This window comes from Nicotiana tabacum, chromosome 15, assembly GCF_000715075.1.
Source record: "Nicotiana tabacum cultivar K326 chromosome 15, ASM71507v2, whole genome shotgun sequence".
Taxonomy (NCBI): Eukaryota; Viridiplantae; Streptophyta; class Magnoliopsida; order Solanales; family Solanaceae; genus Nicotiana; species Nicotiana tabacum.
Window position 1 is genome coordinate 110,038,258 of NC_134094.1, and position 20,227 is coordinate 110,058,484.

At 37.5% G+C, this 20,227-nt stretch overlaps 1 protein-coding gene and 1 long non-coding RNA gene across 2 annotated transcripts; one reads left to right on the forward strand and one right to left on the reverse strand.

Moving 5' to 3' along the window:
• The first annotated feature begins 3,370 nt into the window (after positions 1-3,370).
• On the forward strand, positions 3,371-7,140 carry LOC107826802 (uncharacterized). The gene is made up of 2 exons (XR_001657359.2): positions 3,371-3,502; positions 4,217-7,140. It is a non-coding gene; the product is annotated as an uncharacterized LOC107826802 (long non-coding RNA).
• LOC107826801 (short chain aldehyde dehydrogenase 1) lies at positions 6,171-7,387 on the reverse strand. Its single transcript, XM_016653835.2, has 2 exons — positions 7,229-7,387; positions 6,171-7,138 (listed from the first exon to the last, which is right to left on the reverse strand). The coding sequence occupies exons 1-2, from the start codon at positions 7,264-7,266 to the stop codon at positions 6,322-6,324; spliced, it is 855 nt and encodes a 284-aa protein (XP_016509321.1). The 5' UTR covers positions 7,267-7,387; the 3' UTR covers positions 6,171-6,321.
• Positions 7,388-20,227: the final 12,840 nt, after the last annotated feature.

The window sequence follows — 20,227 nt, forward strand, 5'->3', positions numbered from 1 at the left end:
GATTTGAAGGTTCCAACATATTCGTATGATGATTTTGGACTTAGACGTATATCCGGATCAGGTTTCGAATGACCCAGGAGCGTTTCAACGCCTATTGTGGAGGTTGACAATTTAGAAAAATTTCATAAGTTTGGGTTGAGGTGCATTTCAATGTTATCGATATTCGCTTGGGATTTCGAGTCTGGGAATAGCTCCGTATAGTGATTCTGGTATTGGAAGCGCATCCGGAAGTGGATTTGGAGGTCCGTAGGTCATTTCGGGTTCATTTGGCGGAAGTTAGAAATTTGAAGGCTTTTGAGAAGTTTGACCGGGAGTGGACTTTTTGATATCGGGGTAGGATTCCAATTCCGGAAGTTAGAGTAGGTCCGTAATATTGAATGTGACTTGTGTGTAAAATTTGAGGTCAATCGGGCGTGATTTGATAGATTTCGGGATCGAACGTAGAAGTTTAAAGTTCTAAAGTTCATTAAGCTTGAATTGGGTTGCGATTCGTGATTTTGAGGATGTTTGATATAATTTGGAGGCTCAACTAAGTTCGTAATGTGATTTGGGACGTGTTGGTATAATTGGTTGAAGTCCCGAGAGGCCTCGGGTGGATTCCGTAGGGTTAACAGATTGAATTCGGCCTTATGAAGGTGTTGAGGCTGTTGTCTTCTGGTGTAATCGCACCTGCGAGGTTAGGGCCGCAGGTGCGGAGCCGCATAAGCGGCCATGAGAGTCGCAGAAGCGGCTTAGTCTGGGGAAGTCTGGAATCGCAGATGCGGTCGAGTACCACAGAAGCGGGACCGTACCTGCGTATGTGGCCGCAGAAGCGAGTGGGGGCCCGCAGATGTGGAGTTGAGGGGCATGAAGGAGGACCGCAGAAGCGGTAATTTGGCCGCACCTACGGAACCGCATAAGCGGTCAAGGGACCGCAGGTGCGAGAGGTCTCTAGGCAGATTGTTTTAAAGAGCGAGATTTGGCTCTTCTTCTCTCATTTTTCACTTGGTTGAGGCGATTTTGGAGAGTTTCAAGGAGGGATTTTCATCAAGCAACATAAGATAAGTGATACTCACCTATTGCAAGTTAAATAAATGATTGTATAAGGATTTAAGCATGTAAATTGGTAGAAATTGTGGAGTTTTTGGTAGAAAACCTAAAAATTATATTTTTGAATTTTGACCACGAAATGAGACGTGAAACTTGGAATAAATTATATATTTGAGTTTGTGGTGATATGGGCAAGGTTTACCTTTGAAAATTTTCGGAATCCAGGCACGTGGGCCCGAGAGTGATTTTATTGACTTTTCAAGCGGAGTTAGGAATTGTTATAAATTGGATTATAATAAGTATTAGAATGTATATTTATGGATTTGCACGTTCATTGACTAGTTTTGGATCGTTGGGCATCAGTTTGAGTTATTAGAAGGGCTTGGGAGCCGGTGATGGAACTTCGAAGCGAGGTAAGTCGCTTTTTTAACCTTTTAAGAGGGAATTAACCCCATAGGTGAACTAAGTTAATATGTGTTATTTTTTGTGGGGGCTACGTACGCACGAGGTGACGAGAGTCCGTGCGTAGCTACTATTATGCTTAAGTCCGGGTAGTCTATGACCCAAATTATGCTATACTTGTAATGTTGCAACCTTATTGTTAATTTAAATTGCTTAAATCATATTGAACTTGGTAACAGAATTTTTAAAAAAGGTTAAACTTCATTTTCTTGACCGTTAAATAAAAATTTGCCTTTCCTTAGATAATTGCTCTTTAATGAATTCTTGATTTGACTGTTTGAATGTGTTTTTCTTTCGTGGAGCGAGCCGAACACCACGACAGATTAAATAGATACATCTATGGTTCGTGCCGTTTGACCCTCGGCAGTGCACAATTTAAATATTATGTTGGATCGGGTCGTACGACCTCGACATGATTTGCGCATGATTGAATTGGTTGCTTTGAAATTTATGATAATTTATATTGTTTCATTCGCCTGAGATAAAAATTGATAAACGATGAAAAATAAACTTGGAAATTTCTTGTAAACAAAAGAATTATTCACATATTATGATATCGAGCTTACAGTCGTTCTACGTAATCCATGCTTAGTTATATCATTAATATTTTATTATAGCCCATAGTAAGTGTCGAAGTCCACCCCCCCGTCACTACTTCTTCGAGGTTAGGCGGGATACTTACTAGGTACGCGTTGATTTACGTACTCATACTACACATGCTGCACATTTTTGTGCAGGTACATATATGTCTAGTGGCCTCGTTGGAGCAGAGGCGTGTCGGCATGCGGAGACTTAGGTGAACTGCATTCCATAGTACGACCCGCAACCAACAGAGTCTCCCTTAGAGTATTTATACTTTTTCTGTCCAATCTGTATTCCGGACGGGCATTGTATTTTGTTTTATATCCTTAGTTGATACCCATGCACTTGTGATACCAAAATTTGGGGTGATTTGGGTTGTCTTGTATTGAAATTATTGTAAAATATTATTATTTACACTGTAGATTTCATCTTTTACTATTTAATTGAAGAAAATATGATTTCAAAAATATTAAAATGAGAACCTAATTAAGTATTTATTTTTGGCTTGCCTGATAGCGGTGTCCGATGCCATTACGACCTTTAATGAATTTTGGATCGTGACATTGCAAGTATTAGTGATAGAAGTTGAAGTTCCTTGGAGACTTTACATTGTCGAATTCAAATTTTCTTTAATCAAATGCCTACACATTGTGCACTATTAAGTTAGTCGATCGAACTCTACATTAACCAGATAATAACAAAATATATTTAAATATACATGTACATACATGATGATCAACTGCATATAATACACAATAAATAGACCCATTGAATTCTACGTGTGTATATGGTTGAAAAATAAATAAAATTTAAACCAATTCCAAACTCATTCAAGAAGAGAAGTGGGTGCATTGGTAATTAAAAATATCGACGAATAATTTGTATAGTCTATTACATTTAACATTCACATTAATAGTAATTTCTGAAAATAGTGGAGCAAGAAAAATAACAAGTGATTTAAATAAAAGAAAATTGGGAGACTTTGGATTACTTAACAGATCAATGAGTAATTTTTAAAAGTTTGTTGATAAATTTGGCCGGATAGTATAACAGTAGGGATAAATTTGATCGGATAGTATAATGTAGATTAAATATAGACAATATCTGAAAGTAGAAAAATATGTTTGGCCTTTAACCTTTAAAAAGCAAAAATTTCTTTAAATGATCAAGTGCAAAAGAAAGTATTTTGGCAAGATGGCACAAACAAGTTAATAAAGAAGAAGGTTATTTTTTTTATTTTTTATTTTTAAGAAGAAGGGTTAATTGACAAATAAATAGTTTTGAGAGGTAAATTTACAAACTCTTCAAAAGTGCAAGGGCCTTTTCTGCACTATATTAAAGCTCCCCTCTTCTTCAATTTCAAGCCCGAAGAACCCTAGCTTTCACTTGGCCGCCGTACCCCTTTAGTGCTATTAGCATAACAATACTGGTATGTGAATGCCTCGTTGTATCTTCATGATTATTTCGTATATTTTCTTACCTTTATTAAAGTGTTTACTTGTTGAGTTATTTTATGATTTTCATTATGCAGGGTTACTATGTTAAGTGTTTAATTGTATGTTAAGGATGCTAAAATATTCTTGTGTTATCAGATATAAATTTTTCTATGCAAATTTAAGCCAAATCTGGTTGTGCTAGCCACAAACTTTTTTTTTTCCTTTTCTTAAGATTTGTTGAACTTCAAATTGCATTAATATATTGAATATTTTGATCCATTTTGTAAAAGTTGAAGTGCCTGTGTTCAAATTTATGTAATACATTGTGTGGGTGTGCGTGGACTAAGCTACCTGTATTATGCAGAATATCTGGAACTTGCTTTCTTTATTTTTCAGCATTTTACATGGTTGTGGGTAGCAGAGGTTTTTGTGTGAAACACGGGAGGCGAGAATACGTGCTCTTTTGATGGAAGCAATTATCAAATAAGGGCAACAACATATGATATTTAATGAACGCCTTATGTTTCACATAAAACCTTCTGCGATCCATAACCATGTTAATTTTGGGACTAGAATTTTCTTGTCCTCAAGTGTTGTAGAATAAGAAAGCAAGATTTCAGATGTATGTATAATATTTGCAGCGTAGTTGGAGTATATCCATGCATTGTTTGGATTAACTACAATGTATCTGGCTTGCACTTTTTCAGGCTGCATCTTGTCATTGTTATTGTGGTTAGGTTCTTGGTCATGGACAAAATATTAGAGAATCAAAGAGAAGGCATAACATGCCGCTGTCTTTGATGCAAGAGTTGTGTGCACTCACATCTAAATTAAGGTATTAGGTATTTAACAAATAATTATTTTGGAACAATCTTCCTTTTGTATGGTTGTGGTTGTTGAAGGATTCATGTGAACAAGGAGGTGAAGTGCAAATAACAAGGAAAATGTTAGATGTTACTTGATGTATCTATAGAAACCATTGTAGAAGAGAAAACAAATACAAAGAGGGTTCAGAGCAAGTCATGTTGTAATCTTTCGCATGTCGAAGAAGACACTTCTGTTTCTCATAAATCCTTCAGCTATCCACAACCATATCAATTGTGAGATTTTAATGTTCTTACATATCATGTGTTGCAAAATAAACAAAGCACGATCTCAAGCTATTTTTAAATGCCTATAGGTTAGTTTGAGCCTGTCTTTTCATATAAATTATAGTACATAATTTTAATTTTTTCCCACCTTGTTTTTCAACTAAAAACTTTTCCCACCTTATAAGTACTTGATTTATTTCTTTTTTCTGTTTTTGCAAGTGACCCAACTACTGAAACAACATAAGATGGTGGTTCTCATATCTTTTTGCAATTTTCTCTCCAATTTCTTGTGCTGCAGTTCCCAATGCTCGTCTTTATAAAAATTAATGGGCGCCATATTCCTTGAGAAGAGACATTTATTAGCCTATTTGCCAATATAACTGTACAGTCTTTTTTATTTTGAAATGATCTGTTGTGGCCATAATCTGCATCAATGTTCTAAACGATAACCAACTATTCTTGTGATGGTGATTTCTTACAACAGAAGGCAAACGCTGCAAAGTTATCTACTACTTTGATGTGAGAACTCTCTTCTCTATTCATGTTGTGTATATTATAAAAATACAGTAAAAAGGGGAAGAAATAAGTGATGTCAATCTTATTTCTTTCCTTAAAGTAATAGAAACGTAATTAGAAGTCTTAGTTCTGTTGCCAAGATAAAGCAACCATGCTAGATTAGTGAATGAATAGACTGTGGGATTTTCATTACTAACTGCTTCGACAGGGAAGTGGAAAACAGGACTCATCTCAAACTGGAATTGGAGCAAGTCAGGGGACTTTCAGGTGAACCTGATACTTTGAAATGCTTTAATGTAAGAGGATGTTTTACTGGAAAATGATTTGGAAGACAAAGGGCTCATATAAAGTAGCTTGCTTTATACATGGAGGAGAATGAACATTTACTTTTGCATTGTCCAATGGCTGCTAGTTGTGACTGTTTCTGCAGATTGTTTGGGGTGAGATGGGTGATGCCCAAATCACTAAGAGATCCTTTTCTGCTGCTGTGAAGGAATGTATCTTAAGAAAAGAATTGAAGGGGATTTGGAGCAGTATGCTTTGGCACATGTGTTTTCTGGAACAGAAGGAGCCCGAGATTTTCCAATGAAGATCTAATGTTTTTGTAAATTCTTTAAAGTATTAAGTGTTACCAGTATGAATGGTGTAAATTGCATTTTGATATATGGCGTGGATAGCCTGGTGGTTGTTAAACACAAAAACTTACACAGTATGACACTCTCTGCTTGCTTTTTTTGGTCATTTAATTATTAATTAATTAAATTAATTAGAAAGAATTTGGACTTCAAATTACCTTTTTGGTTTTATGTTTTTCAATCAATTAAGTGGGTCCATGAATCCATTTATCATGGAAGAGAAACGTCTCTCACATGAAATAAAACTTTTCCAATAGTGGGCCCATGAATCCACTTCTCATTTCACACTCACAACCTCCATTATTCAATTCCTGATGTCACACCATTTTAGGGATCTCTCTCTCTCTCTCGTTTTAAGATAGGAATTCTCTAATTGAAACGCAAACACAAATTAAAAATAGGAAAAGCATGCATCAAACTTGTCCGAAATAAAAACTACTATAGATATCATTGGCCTTCTTATTCCTTACTTTGTATAATTTGCACATTGGAAAGTTTTCAGTTGAGGGATCTGATATCAATCATTTGAAGTTAGTCCCTCTTTATTCATTCCCACTCATTTTGAAAAAATCAACACTGATGGGTATTTTCGGATGAGAACAATTTGTTGTAGGCCTCTGTTAAAGCCACATTTGTGGTACTAAAACCACCATCAATAACCAGATTCATACCACTCACATATTTAGAATCATCACTTGCTAAGTATAGCACTGCCTTTGCGACCTCCTCTTCATCTAGTAAAGCTCCTTTCAAATTTCCTCCTGCTGCAAACCATTTTTCCGCTATCTCTCTCTCAGCTATTCCAAGCGCATTCAATACAAGTGGTGTGCTAATGTAATGAGGAGAAACACAGTTAACTTTTATTCCGTACTTCCCTAATTCGACCCCAATGTTCTTGGAAAATCCCAAAACTGCACCTTTTGATGCAGAATATGCGTGCGGGACAATACCAGAGACCACTGTCGCAGCACTTGCTGTGAAGATAATGGAACCTTTCTTGAATGGAATCATTACTCTAGCAGCATGCTTAGCGCAAAAGAAGGCGCCAACAATGTTTACATCGAACACTGTCTTAATTATGTCGTAATCGACATCTAAGATGCTGGAAATTGACTTACCTCCTATACCAGCGTTACTGAACATTATGTCCAGCTTACCAAATTTGGCAATTGTTGCATCTACAACATTTTGAACGTCTGATTCAACAGCAACATTGCAATGGACAAAGATTGTATGTTCGTTGCCAATTTCTTGTACTAAAGAAGTTCCAAGGTTGTCTTGAATGTCTGCAATTGTAACCTTTGCACCATGTTGAACAAAAAGCCTAGCTGTGGCTGCTCCTATGCCGCTAGCTCCACCAGTTATTAGTGCTACTTTACCTTCTAGCCTGTCAAATACGAGTAGAAATTGTTAGCACCATTTTATTTGTAAGGAGAAGAAGAAAGAGGATTATTAGAAAAGTAAATTAAACGACAACCTTTTGGCTATTGGTGATGGAAGAGAATAGCTGGCCATTTTTGTCAAGCTTTTGAGACCTCTGTCTTCTTCATATACAAAAAGGCTTTAATTAGAGGCTTTATTTATAAGAGAGTTTAGACATTGGATAGAGTTTTTACCGACAGGTCGACACTAGGGTAGTTAAATGCAAGGAAAAAAAATGAGACTTTGAGGGTGTGCCCATCCCTACCAACCATCACCAACCCACCCCGTATACCCACCTACCCACACAACTCACGCCCCCACCCACCTTTCTTTTAAATGTTATATAGATAAAAAAAAATTCTATTTCAACAAATGAGTAATTTCCTTTTCATGATATAAAAAAATATTTTTTTCATTTTAACAAAAAAATTACTTTCTTTTCATGACGTAGAAAAAAATATTTTCTTTCATCTTAACAAAATGATGAAGTAAAAAGTATTTTGTTTTTCATGATGTAGCAAAATTAAAGTAATTTCTTTCGTTTCAACAAAGTATTTTTTTTTTATTTCAACAAAATGAGTATTTTCTTTTCATGATGTAGAAAAAGTATTTTCTTTTATTTCAATAAAATGAATGCTTTATTTTCATGTCGTAGAAAAAGTACTTTTTTTTCAATCAAGAAAAGAGTATTTTCTTTTTAGCTATGGAGCACAAATTTCAATGTTGTTTTTGCGTAAAAAAAAATAAAGCATCACATTAGTTCCTTTGGGTTTGTGTGAATTTTTAGAAAAATAATTAAATTTTTGAAGAAAATAGAGTCATGAAAACATTGGGTATTTGGGGAGCGGAGGGGAGGAAGGAAACATGTGGACTTGGGGGAAGGGGGTGAGGAGAGTACCATAAAAAAATATTTTCCTAAAATAATATTTTTTACTCTTTAACCAAACACTAGAAAATATTTTTTCCGAAAAATATTTTTCACTCACCAACCAAACAAAGAAAAATAAGTGATAAAACCATTTATTTTCCATAAAAATATTTTATAAGAAAATATTTTCCACTAAAAACATATTCGCAAGTACCAAATACAAGTCTTGTAATGTTTAAAAAATAAAGTCTAAAAAGAGAGAAGCAAAAACGACTTAACTCCAGTTCTCATTGAACATTAGAAAGAAACGTTTGAACTGGTTCTTGTAATGTTCTCTCCTAGCTTTAACTTTCACAAGATGGATTGGAGTTGCATTTCAAAATCTTCTGAGCAAAAGTTCTCAGGTAGAGAAACAAACATTCTATGCATTGGATTAATGAATTGATCATTTTTTGGTTTATCTATACTAACGTGAAACTAAATTGTTTTAATTTGTCAAAAATAGAAAGTAGCTGAAACTTGGCTGAGATCTGTATTATCTCTTATTGTCGAATTCTTTTAACTTTTCAAGTCTATCTTTTTTCCTCAGCCTGGCAGCCAAGCAGGGGCGGAGCTAGCTCATTGAGTACGGGTTCAGCCGAACCCAGTCGCTTTAGTCCAATCCATATGTTTGTCTTAAAAAATCCATTGAATATGTATAAATTATTAATTTAGAACCCAATAACTTGAAATGATTAGAACCCCTAACCCATAAATTTTAAATCATGATTCTGCCTCGACAACCAAGGCGGATCTAAGATTTAAGTTTAATTGGTTCAGCGTTCCAGTGAATTATTTAACTTTCATAAGAAATGGTCTAATTGGTGCTAATATTTGAGAGTGAAAAAGAAAAGTAAATTGTTAATAAATTTGTTTGTGTTTGTTTTCTTCTTACGTTTGGAGGTAAAAGACGACATACTTCCGTAAACTCTTGGACGGAGGGGATGGGATAAGAGCATTGTGCTAGGTGAGTTGGAGCACTATGAGAGTCGTCGAAATTTTGGATATTGTAGGCGTATAAAGACTGAGGAGGTTGTGGAGGCTATGCGTAAGATGAGCAGGGGCAGAGCAACCCGACTAAATGAAATTTCGGTGGAGTTTTGGAAGTACGCAAACAGGGAAGACGTAGAGTGGCAGACGAAATTTCGGTGGAGTTTTGAAAGTACGCAAACATGGAAGACATAGAGTGGCTATTAGATTGTTTAATGTTATTTTTAGGACGAAAAAATGCCCGAAGAATGGCGGTGGAGTACGATGATTCCGTTGTACAAGAACAAGGGCGATATCCAAAATTGCTATAACTATAGGGGTATTAAGCTGCTAAGTCATACCATAAAAGTGTGGGATAGGGTGGTAGAAGCGAGGATGAGGCGAAGTGTGTCTATTTTCTAGAACCAATTCTGATTTATGCTGGGGCGTTCAGCTATGGAAACTATTCGCCTTGTTAGAAGACTGGTAGAGTAGTACAAAGAGTGGAAGATGGATCTGCATATGATGTTCATTGATCTTGAAAAAATATATGATAAAGTTCCGAGGGAGGTTTTGAGATGTTTGGAGGCTAGAGGTATTCTGGTAGCTTACATTAGGGTGACTAAGGACATGTATGATGGAGCTAATACCCAAGTAAGGACGGTGGATGGGGACTTGGAACACTTCCTAGTTAAGATGGGTTTACATTAGGGATCGGCTCTCAGACCTTTTTAATTTGCTTTGGCGATGAATGCTTTGATGCCGCACAACCAAGGAAAGGTGACATGGTGCATGTTATTCGCTGAAGATATAGTATTGATTGACAAGACGCGAGTTGGAGTTAACGCGATGCTGGAGGTTTGGAGACAGACCCTAGAGTCGAAAGATTTCAAGTTGAGTAGGAACAAGATAGAATACTTGGAGTGCAAATTCAGTGAAGTGACTCATAAAACGGATGTGGGCGTGAGGCTTAACTCACAAGCCATCCCAAGAGACCTAGTTTTAAGTACCTTGAGTCAATAATCCAAGGTAATGAGGAGATTAACGATGATGTCACACATCGTGTTGGAGCGGGGTGGATAAAATGGAGGTTAGCACCCCGTATGTTATATGACAAGAATGTACTACTTAGATTTAAAGGTAGGTTTTACAGAGTGGTGGTTAGATCGACTATGTAGTATGTGGCAGAGTGTTGGCCTGTCAAGAAATTCCACGTCCAAAAGATAAAAGTGGCAGAAATGAGAATGTTAAGATGGATGTGTGGGCGTAGCAGTGAAAGATAAGATTATGAATGAAGATATTAGGTACGAGATCAGAGTGGTCTCCGTAGAGGACAAGATGTGAGAAGTGAGGTTAAGATGGTTCAAGCATGTGAAAAGAAGGGACACAACTGCTCCAGTAAGGAGATGCGAGATGTTAGTCATGGTGGGTATGAGGAGAGGTAGAGTTGTGCCAAAGAAGTCATGGGAGGAAGGGGAGGCGATTAGGCAGGACATGACATAATTCCGACTAACCAAAGACATAATCTTTGATTGGAGGGTGTAGAGGTCGAGTATTAGGATTGAAGGTTAATAGGTTACTGATCGTTTGTCTTTTCCTTATCAATAATATTCGTATTGCTTTTGCATTCCTTTAGGCTTAATTTTTTTAAACTAAAGGTTGTTCTGTTTCTTACTTCTATACACATTATTGTCTCTTTTGCTTCGATTTATTTAATATTATGTTGTTGGTACTGCTTGCTGTTATTGCTTTTTTTCTCATATACTTTGTGTCGAGAGTCTATCGAAAATAATCTCTCTATCTTCACAAAAGTAGGGGTAAGGTATGCGTACATCCTACCCTTCCCAGACCTCATTTGTGAAATTATCACTGGATTTTTTGTTGTTGTTGTTGTTGTTAAGGACGGGTATATATTAATATCTTCAGATTGTCTATTAAGATAACGGTTTTAACAAGTATTTGGTTAGTACTCCCCCTGTCCACTTTTACTTGTCCATAATGGACTTTGCACTTCCCTTAAAATATATATTTTACCATAATATTCATAATAATGATAATATTTTAAAAAGTTTTGGAAAATAATTTGAGAAATGAATAATCAATGATAAGGATAAAATATATTTTTAATAGTGAACAAATACAAGTGAACGAAAGAAATACTATTTAAGGATATCGATAAGAGCCCCTCACACAGTAAGTGTGGATTTATTAAGGTCGAAGGAGTGATAAAGACAAAAATAAGGATTTATTATATTTTAAACTGATAAATAATAATAATGAATTTATAACAAAGGAGCTAGGGATAGGTGAAATGGATCATATATATAGCGCCTAAATTTCAATTTGAAAAGACAGTAGTGATAGATATTCGTACAGTAGTGATAGATATTCGTCCTCTACTACATCTGTAATAATTGTTTTTCCTACAGATACTACGTACTAAAAATTTGTAATGATATGCAACTAGCATTTCATGCATGAATCTATCACAATCTTTGGAATTATTACAAATGCTAAACCCTAAACACAATCTTTGGAATATCTCTGCCGGTAAACAATACTCCTTTCGTCTCAATTTAGATGAGATAGTTTGACTCGGCAAGAAGTTTAAAAAAAAAAAGAAAACTTTTAAAATTTGTGATCTTAAAAGCTTAAAGAGTAAAAGGTTTGTGGGGCCATAACATTTGTGTGGTTATAAAAGCTTCTCATTAAGGGTAAAATGGATAAAATAAAGAGTTTAAAGTTGAATTATTTCTAAATTTGAAAATGTGTCATTTATTTTGTAACAGACTAAAAAAAAAAGTATCTCGTCTAATTTGAAAGAGAGAGAGTAATAGGTTGCTACTTGCTAGAAAACAAAAACTTGGCTTTATTCTCACATATAATTGCAAATAAAAACATTATATGTATGGCCCTTGAAATTGATTGAATGAAATAGTCCGCTCTTGTGTTTTTAGTGTTCTATCATTTTCAACCAGATAAATGAAAAATGAAATAAATGAAACAAACAAGTTATTACTACCTGATCACGTCCAAATCTAGTCCTAAAAAGGATAAGCGGTCGCTGTAAATATAATACGGTCTAAAAGTCTGGAGTCGAAACACACAGAGAACTAAGGTTTCGCTATAACTATTCAATATCATCAAGAAGAAAAATTCGAATAAATTCCTAAGTTATAAAGATTAAGATTCTGATGTCTAACTAATTAACTAACAAATTAAAGAAGTAAATTAACAACTAAAGATACTAAGGGTTGAAAACTAAATTAAGGAGGTCTAGAGTTATGATTTTACCAATTGTCGGAATCTTTCCCGCTACGTCTCCTACAATTTCGTCTAAGTATTCTCTACTAATCATGAGCACTCGACTTATCGTAATTCTCTCTCGAGCAACTACAATAATGTACTAGTTATATTCTCTCGAATTACGCTAGCTTGCACTTTTTTACCGCTCAATATGATCACGTCAAAGCTTTGTTATCTCTAATCTCGCTTTTAAACCCGCCATATTGATCTCTCATATATCTTGGGAATGATGTTGTTCGACAACAACCTAAATATGCACTCTTTCTCAAGCAATACACTAAATAGGCACAGTCAATTGATGGTCATTCAATCAACTAAAATAAGTATGGAGTTGAATAAGTAAGGATATTCAAAAGGCAAAATTATATTGACATATTACGGGAGTTCATACTCCAAAAGGTTCCATGAAGAAATAAACTAGCCATTCACAAAAGTATGTGAAAACACAATAAAAAATTCATAACTAACAATGAAAAATAGGAAGAAGAAGGGGAAAAACTCGTGGTTGAGTCTTTCTCCTTGCTTCTAGCATATTCTTGCCTCCTTAGGTATTGTCTAACCCTAGAGTAATGTCTCACCCACTGAAAAATAGGTTTAGAACCCCTTTTATACATATTAGGGGCGTGTAAGGTTAAAACTACCAAGTTCTAGCCGAAATAGGAAAAGTTTCCTGATTCCGCGTTTTGAATCACGCCTGGCGCAAAGCTGGGCGCCCAACTCTGTGTAGTGTTGTCTTTTGCGTTTTGAACTGTGCCTGGCTCAAACCTGGACGCCGAAAACCATACTCCTCTAAATTCTTTCATTTTAGCTTCAATTTATGCACAATCCTTCCATATCACCTCCGATTGAGCTCTACACATAAAAATATCATTATTAAGCTCTAATCACAAATATTTTCACTAAACAAGGTTAGGGCATAATGCAACGCAATTTATAGGCAAAAATATGAATTTTTAGCCTAACATCACCACCCCACACTAAAGATCTTGCTCGTCTCGAGCAACCTAAAACTTTGCTAACCCAACAACGCCACACAAGACATCATACAACGGAGGAACAATTAGCAATTCAACGCTCTATACCTATGAACATGGTTGATACCAATAATTAAGCCATTACATACATATTTTGCAATGATCCAACAAGTCATTTTGACTTTTAGAACCCCGTTTCCCTAAATAAAATTTCTCGTATGTGCTTTTATAAATTATAACTTGCGGGAATGGTTGGTTCGTGATTTGAAAGTGTTCGGGTTGAAATCGGAACACTTGGTTCCTTAAGTTGGCCTTAAAATGCTAAGTTTAACTTCGGTCAATATTTTGAGAAAATGACCCCGGAATAGAATTTTGATGATTCCAACAGCTCCGTATGGTGATTTTGGACTTAGGAGCGTATTCGAAATTTTATTTGAAAGTCCGTAGTTAAATTAGGTTTGAAATGGCTAAAATAGGAATTTAAATTTGGAAGTTTGACCGGGGAGTTGAATTTTTGATATCGGGGTCTAATCCAGTTCCAATTTTTTTATAGCTCCGTTATGTCATTTATGACTTATGTGCAAAATTTGAGGTCAATCGGACTTGATTTGATAGATTTCGGCATCAAATATAGAAGTTGGAATATGTTAGTTTCCGTTAAGCTTGAATTGGGGTGTGATTCATGTTTCTAGCGTTGTTTGATATGATTTGAAGTTTTGACTAAGTTCGTATCATGTTTTATGACTTTTTTGTATATTTGATTGAGATACTCGGGGTCTCGGGTGAGTTTCAGACGGTTAATGGACCAAACATTTGCACTTAGAGTTGCTGAAATCTGGTGTCTGGTTTTCTTCTATGCGATCGCGTGAGAAGCTCCGCGATCCCATAGACTTAATTGTGAAGGAGAAAGTTTAAGTTCTGTTCGTCCCATTTTCCATTTTTAACGATTTGGAGTTCAGATTGAGGCGATTTTTGGGATATTTTCGAAAAAACCATCGGGGTAAGTGTTCTTAACTCAATCTTGGTTAGATTATCCGAATCCATCACTGTTTTTAACAATTAATTGGTGATTTAAGTTGGAAAAAATTGAAAATCCTCTTGGATAGATTTGAGGATTTAAGGGTGGAATTGTTATCGGAATTTAGTCATTTTGGTATGGTTAGACTCGTGGTTGAATGGGCGTTCATATTTCGTAATTTTCGCCGGATTCCGAGACGTGGGCCCCGCGGGCAATTTTTGAGTTAATTTCTGATTTTTATTGAAAAATGTAGTATTTTTATTATGGAATTGATTCTATAATTTTTGTTGATTGTGTCGAATTAATTATGACTAAATTCGAGTCGATCGGAGTCGGAAAATCGAGAAAAAAGCATACTACTTGGTTAAATTGGACAAGTCGAGGTAAGTGACTTGTCTAACCTTGTGTGGGAGAAATTTCTCTTAGGATTGGTATTGAAATGATAAATTGAAATGTGTTGAAAGTCATGTACACGAGGGGACGAGTGTGTACACGGGCTAAATGTGAAAGATTATGTCTTTAAATTATGTAGATCGTTGTTGCATATTAATTAAATAATTTTACCTTGTTATATTCTTCATCATTGATTTAAATGTTTATATTTTAAATTTGCTTAACTTTTCCTGCTAATTGTTTTACCTATTTAGTTGAAACTTGATTTCTTTTATTCTGTGCATTATTTGAAGGGTGATTTTCTTTAAATTAAATATTATTAATATGAATTATTTGACATTTTAAATTTTGTATTGAAGCAACGTATTAAAATTTTGAAATATTATTTTGTTGAGTTATTTATTCCCGAATATTTTATGAGATTTTCGTACTCATTGTGACGGAGCCGTGAGCTCTTTATTATGGAAAAATATGGTTGTTGATTTATTTTGGCAAATTAAAATATTTGGGCACTTGAGGTACAAATTGTGATATATTGTGATATTGATACGCATGCGGTGGTAGAAGTTCTGGGTATTAAAATGCATGCGGTGAGATAATGGTGGCTTGATACGCGTGGCTAGTAGGAGAAACTACTAGAAGTCATGCGGTGTGATAAGGGTAGCTAAAACGCGGGATGCTATTTCGGAAAAAATATTTTCTTTAAAATAAATTGTGAAGGCTCCCGCGGTGGTATAAGGAAATGAGATATTATGAATTTATTTATAATTTGGGACTACGAGGCGGTACCTCGGGAGTGCCCTTGTTGATATTGATTTATGGCCGCAGTTGCCTTTGATTATTGTTGTGATTTTTCTTAAAGTTGAAAAGAATTTTGTTTTGTTTCCGTGAGGTATTAATTGCCATTATTTGGTGTAATTAAATGGTTACATACTACTTGACTCATTTCCATTGTCATTTTATCATATTATATTATTAAACATTTTACCATGCCATTATTTATTTTTTTCCAGTAGGGCCTGACCTGACCTCGTCACTACTCTACCGAGGTTAGGCTTGGCACTTACTGGGTACCGCTAAGGTTTACTCATACTATGCTTCTGTACATCTTTTTGTGCAGATCTAGGTACATCTTACCAGCCCATACATCAATGAGTTACCGGTGTACGGAGATTTCGAGGTATATTTGCCAGCGTCCGCAGACTCCGGAGTCCCCTTCTATCATTATAATGTTGCTTCCTTATTTTATTTAGACCTTGATATATATAGATACATTGAGGATAAATTCTTAGAAGTTTGTGACTTATTTCTACCGGCTTTTGGGAGTGGTAATTATTTGAATTGTAGTTTATTTATTTCAGATATCTATTATTATTCCGCATTGATAGGCTTACCTAGTCTTGCCATCACAACCTCCTACGGAGGGAAATTGAGGGGTCGTGACAAGTTGGTATCAGAGCTCTAGGTTCATAGGTGTTATGAGTCACAAACAGGTTTAGTAGAGTCTTGCGGATCGGTTCAGAGACATCTGTACTTATCTTCAAGAGGCTATGGAATTGTTAGGAAAAATATTCATATCTTTGATTCCTTATCGTGCGTAATTGTTGACTTCAAAGTTCTAAACCATTATCTTTCTATTCTCTCATAGATGGTGAGGACACGCACAACTAGATCCGATGATCAGACACCCGCGTCCCTTGTTGGAGCCGCAAGAGGTCGGGGTCGGGGCAGAGGCCGAGCCAGAGGCCGAGGAAGACCACACGATACAGCCAGAGCACCTGTATGAGCTGCTGCACCAGTAGCTCCAGTTGGAGAGCAGGCACCTGAGACGCCTGTTACTACTCCTACACTTCAGGAGACTCTTGCCCAGTTGTTGAGCATGTTTGACACTCTAGCTCAGGCAGGGTTAGTTTCACTTGCTCCAGACACATCTCAGGCCGGGGGAGGAGCACAGACTCCAGCCGCCCGTACTCTAGAGCCACGGGTCCAAGTTGACCATGCCCCAGAGGTTATACCAGTGCATCCAGTTGTCCCAGTTCGGCATGAGATTAGAACAGTTTCAGAGGGGGAGCAACTCAGGCTCGAGAGGTACAAGAAGTACCACCCTCCCACGTTCAGCAGTTTAGCATCTGAGGATGCTCATGGTTTTCTAGAGGAATGTCACCGTATCCTTCGTACTATGGGTATTGTGGATTCCAGTGGGGTTTCTTTCACAGCATTCCAGTTTAGAGGAGCAACCTACTAGTGGTGGCGGGCATATGAGTTGGATAGTCCCGCTGAGGTATCTTCACTCACTTGGACTCAATTTTAAGATATGTTTTTAAGGGGGTATGTTCCTCAGAGTCTTAGAGATGCATGGCGCAAATAGTTTGAGCAGCTGCGCCAGGGTTCTATGACCGTGTCAGAGTATGCGGTCCGATTTAGTGAGTTGGCTAGGCATTCACCAGCCTTAGTTGCTACTATTCGAGAGCGGGTTCACAGATTTATTGAGGGCCTCCACCCTAGTATCAGATTCAGTATGGCCCGAGAGCTAGAGATGGACATCACATACCAACATGTGGTGTCAATTGCTAGGAGATTGGAAGGTATGCGGACTCGGGAGAGGGAAGATAGGGAAGCTAAGAGACCCCGAGATTCTGGCACATATAATAATTCTTGTGCCCAAGTTGCAACCCGTCATGGTAGAGGTTATGTGAGCCCTCCTATTCATTCAGCACTTCCAGCTTCCAGTGGTATTCCGGCTACTCCCACATCTCAGGTTTCATATTATGCACCGCTAGTGTCTACTGTACCTCCTGTACATGGTGCTTTCAACAATCAGTGCACTCGATCAGGCCCGAGCCAGTCCCAGCAGCAACGTCCTCCGAGGGCTTGTTTTGAGTGTGGTGACACTAGTCATATCATGAGAGATTGCCCCAGATTTAGGAGGGGTGCACCTCCACAGATTTCTCAGGCCCCACCTATTCCACAGGGCCCTCAGGCTTCTCAGGCCATGATTACTGCACCAGTTTCCACTCCACCTGCACAGCCAGCTAGAGGTGGAGGTCGTACAGGTAGAGGTCGCCCTAGAGGGGGAGGCCAAGCCAGATATTATTCTCTTCCTGCTAGGACAGAGGCCATTGCATCCGATTAGGTTATCATATGTATTATTCCGGTCTGTCATAGAGAAGCATCAGTCTTATTTGATCTAAGCTCCACTTATTCTTATGTGTCATCTTATTTTTCCCCATATTTGGGCGTATCACGTGATTTCTTGAGTTCTTCTGTTTATGTATCTACACTCGTGGGTGAATCTATTATTGTGGACCATATGTATCGGTCGTGTTTAATTGTTATCAGTGTTTTTGAGACCAGAGCTGATTTATTATTGCTCAGTATGGTGGATTTCGATATTATTTTGGGCATAGACTGGTTGTCGCCCTATCACGCTATTCTTGATTGTTACACCAAGATGGAAACGTTGGCTATGCCAGGTCTACCGCGGCTAGAGTAGAGAGGTACCTCGGATCATGTTCCTAGCAAGGTTGTTTCATTTCTTAAAGCTCAACGAATGGTTGAGAAGGGGTGTGATGCGTATCTGGCCTATGCGAGAGATGTTAGTATTGATACTCCTACCGTGGAGTCAGTTCCTGTAGTAAGGGATTTTCCTGATGTATTTCCAGCGGATCTTCCGGGTATGCCACCCGATAGGGATATTGAATTTGGCATTGATTTGTTATCAGGCACTCAGCCCATTTCTATTCCACCATATCGTATGGCCCCAACAGAGTTGAAAGAATTAAAAGAACAGTTACAGGAATTGCTTGATAAGGGCTTTATTCGGCCTAGTGTATCGTCTTTGGGGTGCTCTTGTCTTATTTGTAAAGAAGAAGGATGGTTCTATGCAGATGTGTATTGATTACAGCCAGCTGGACAAGGTTACAGTGAAGAACAATAATCCATTGCCACGTATTGATGACCTATTTGATCATCTTCAGAGTGCCAGGATATTCTCAAAAAATTGACTTGCATTCAGGCTATCATCAGTTGAAGATCCGAGAGCCAGATATCTCGAAGACTGCCTTTAGGACTCAATATGGTCATTATGAGTTCCTTGTAGTGTCATTCGGGCTAACCAATGCCCCAACATTATTTATGCACTTAATGAATAGTATATTTCAACCCTATCTTGATTCTTTCGTCATTGTGTTTATTGACGACATTCTGGTGTATTTCCGGAGTCGGGAAGATCATGAACAACACTTGAGGACTGTGCTTCAGACTTTGAGAAAAAAAAGTTATATGCAAAATTTTCAAAGTGTGAATTCTGGCTTGATTCAGTGGGATTTTTGGGTCATATAGTTTCGTGCGAGGGGATCAAGGTAGATCCGAAGAAGATTGAGGCAGTGCAGAGTTGGTGCAGACCGTCCTCAGCTACGGAGATCCGGATTTTTCTTAGTTTGGCAGGGTATTATCGCCGATTTGTAGAGGGTTTCTCTTCTATTGTTGTTTCTATGACCAAATTGACCTAGAAATGGTGCTCCGTTCAGGTGGACAGAGGAATGTGAGGAGAGCTTCCAAAAGTTCAAGACAGCTTTGACTACAACCGCAGTATTAGTGCTACGTACAGGTTAAGGGTCTTATACTGTATATTGTGACGCGTCGCGTATTAGTCTCGGAGCAGTGTTGATGCAAGACGGTAGGGTGATTGCCTACGCATCCATATAGTTAAAGGTACATGAGAAGAATTATCCGGTCCATGACCTTAAGTTAGCAGCTATTGTTCATGCCTTGAAGATTTGGCGACATTATTTGTACCGTGTCCATTTAGAGGTCTACACCGATCACCAGAGTCTACAACATCTGTTTAAACAGAAGGATCTTAATTTGCAGCAGCGGAGATGGTTAGAGTTGCTTAAAGATTATGATATCACCATTCTCTATCATCCCAGGAAGGCTAATGTAGTGGCCAATTCCTTGAGTTGTAAGGCGGAGAGTTTGGGCAGCTTAGCATATTTACAGGTAGCAGAGAGGCCTTTAGCCTTGGATGTTCAGGCCTTGGCCAACCAGTTTATCAGGTTGGATATTTCCGAGCTGAGCCGAGTTTTGGCTTGTGTGGTTTCTCAGTCTTCTCTTTATGATTGTATCAGAGAGCGTCAGTACGATGACCCCCCATCTCCTTGTCCTTAAGGATACAGTTCAGCACGGTGATGCCAAGGAAGTCACTATTGGAGATGACAATATATTAAGGATGCAAGGCAGGATATGTGTGCCTAATGTAGATGGTTTACATGAGTTGATTCTCCAGGAGGCTCACAGTTTGCGGTACTCCATTCATCTGGCTGCTGCAAAGATGTATCAGGACTTGAGACAACACTATTGGTGGAGGCGGATGAAGAAAGACATAGTGGATTATGTTGCTCGGTGTCTAAATTGTCAACAAGTTAAAAATGAGCATCAGCGACCGGGTGGATTGCTTCAGAAGTTAGAGATTACAGAATAGAAATG

Coding starts and splice junctions, on each gene's coding strand:
- LOC107826801 (XM_016653835.2), bottom strand. CDS start 7,266: ATGGCCAGCTATTCTCTTCCATCACCAATAGCCAAAAG. Junction 7,139..7,228: donor CCATCACCAATAGCCAAAAG/GTTGTCGTTTAA, acceptor CGTATTTGACAG/GCTAGAAGGTAAAGTAGCAC.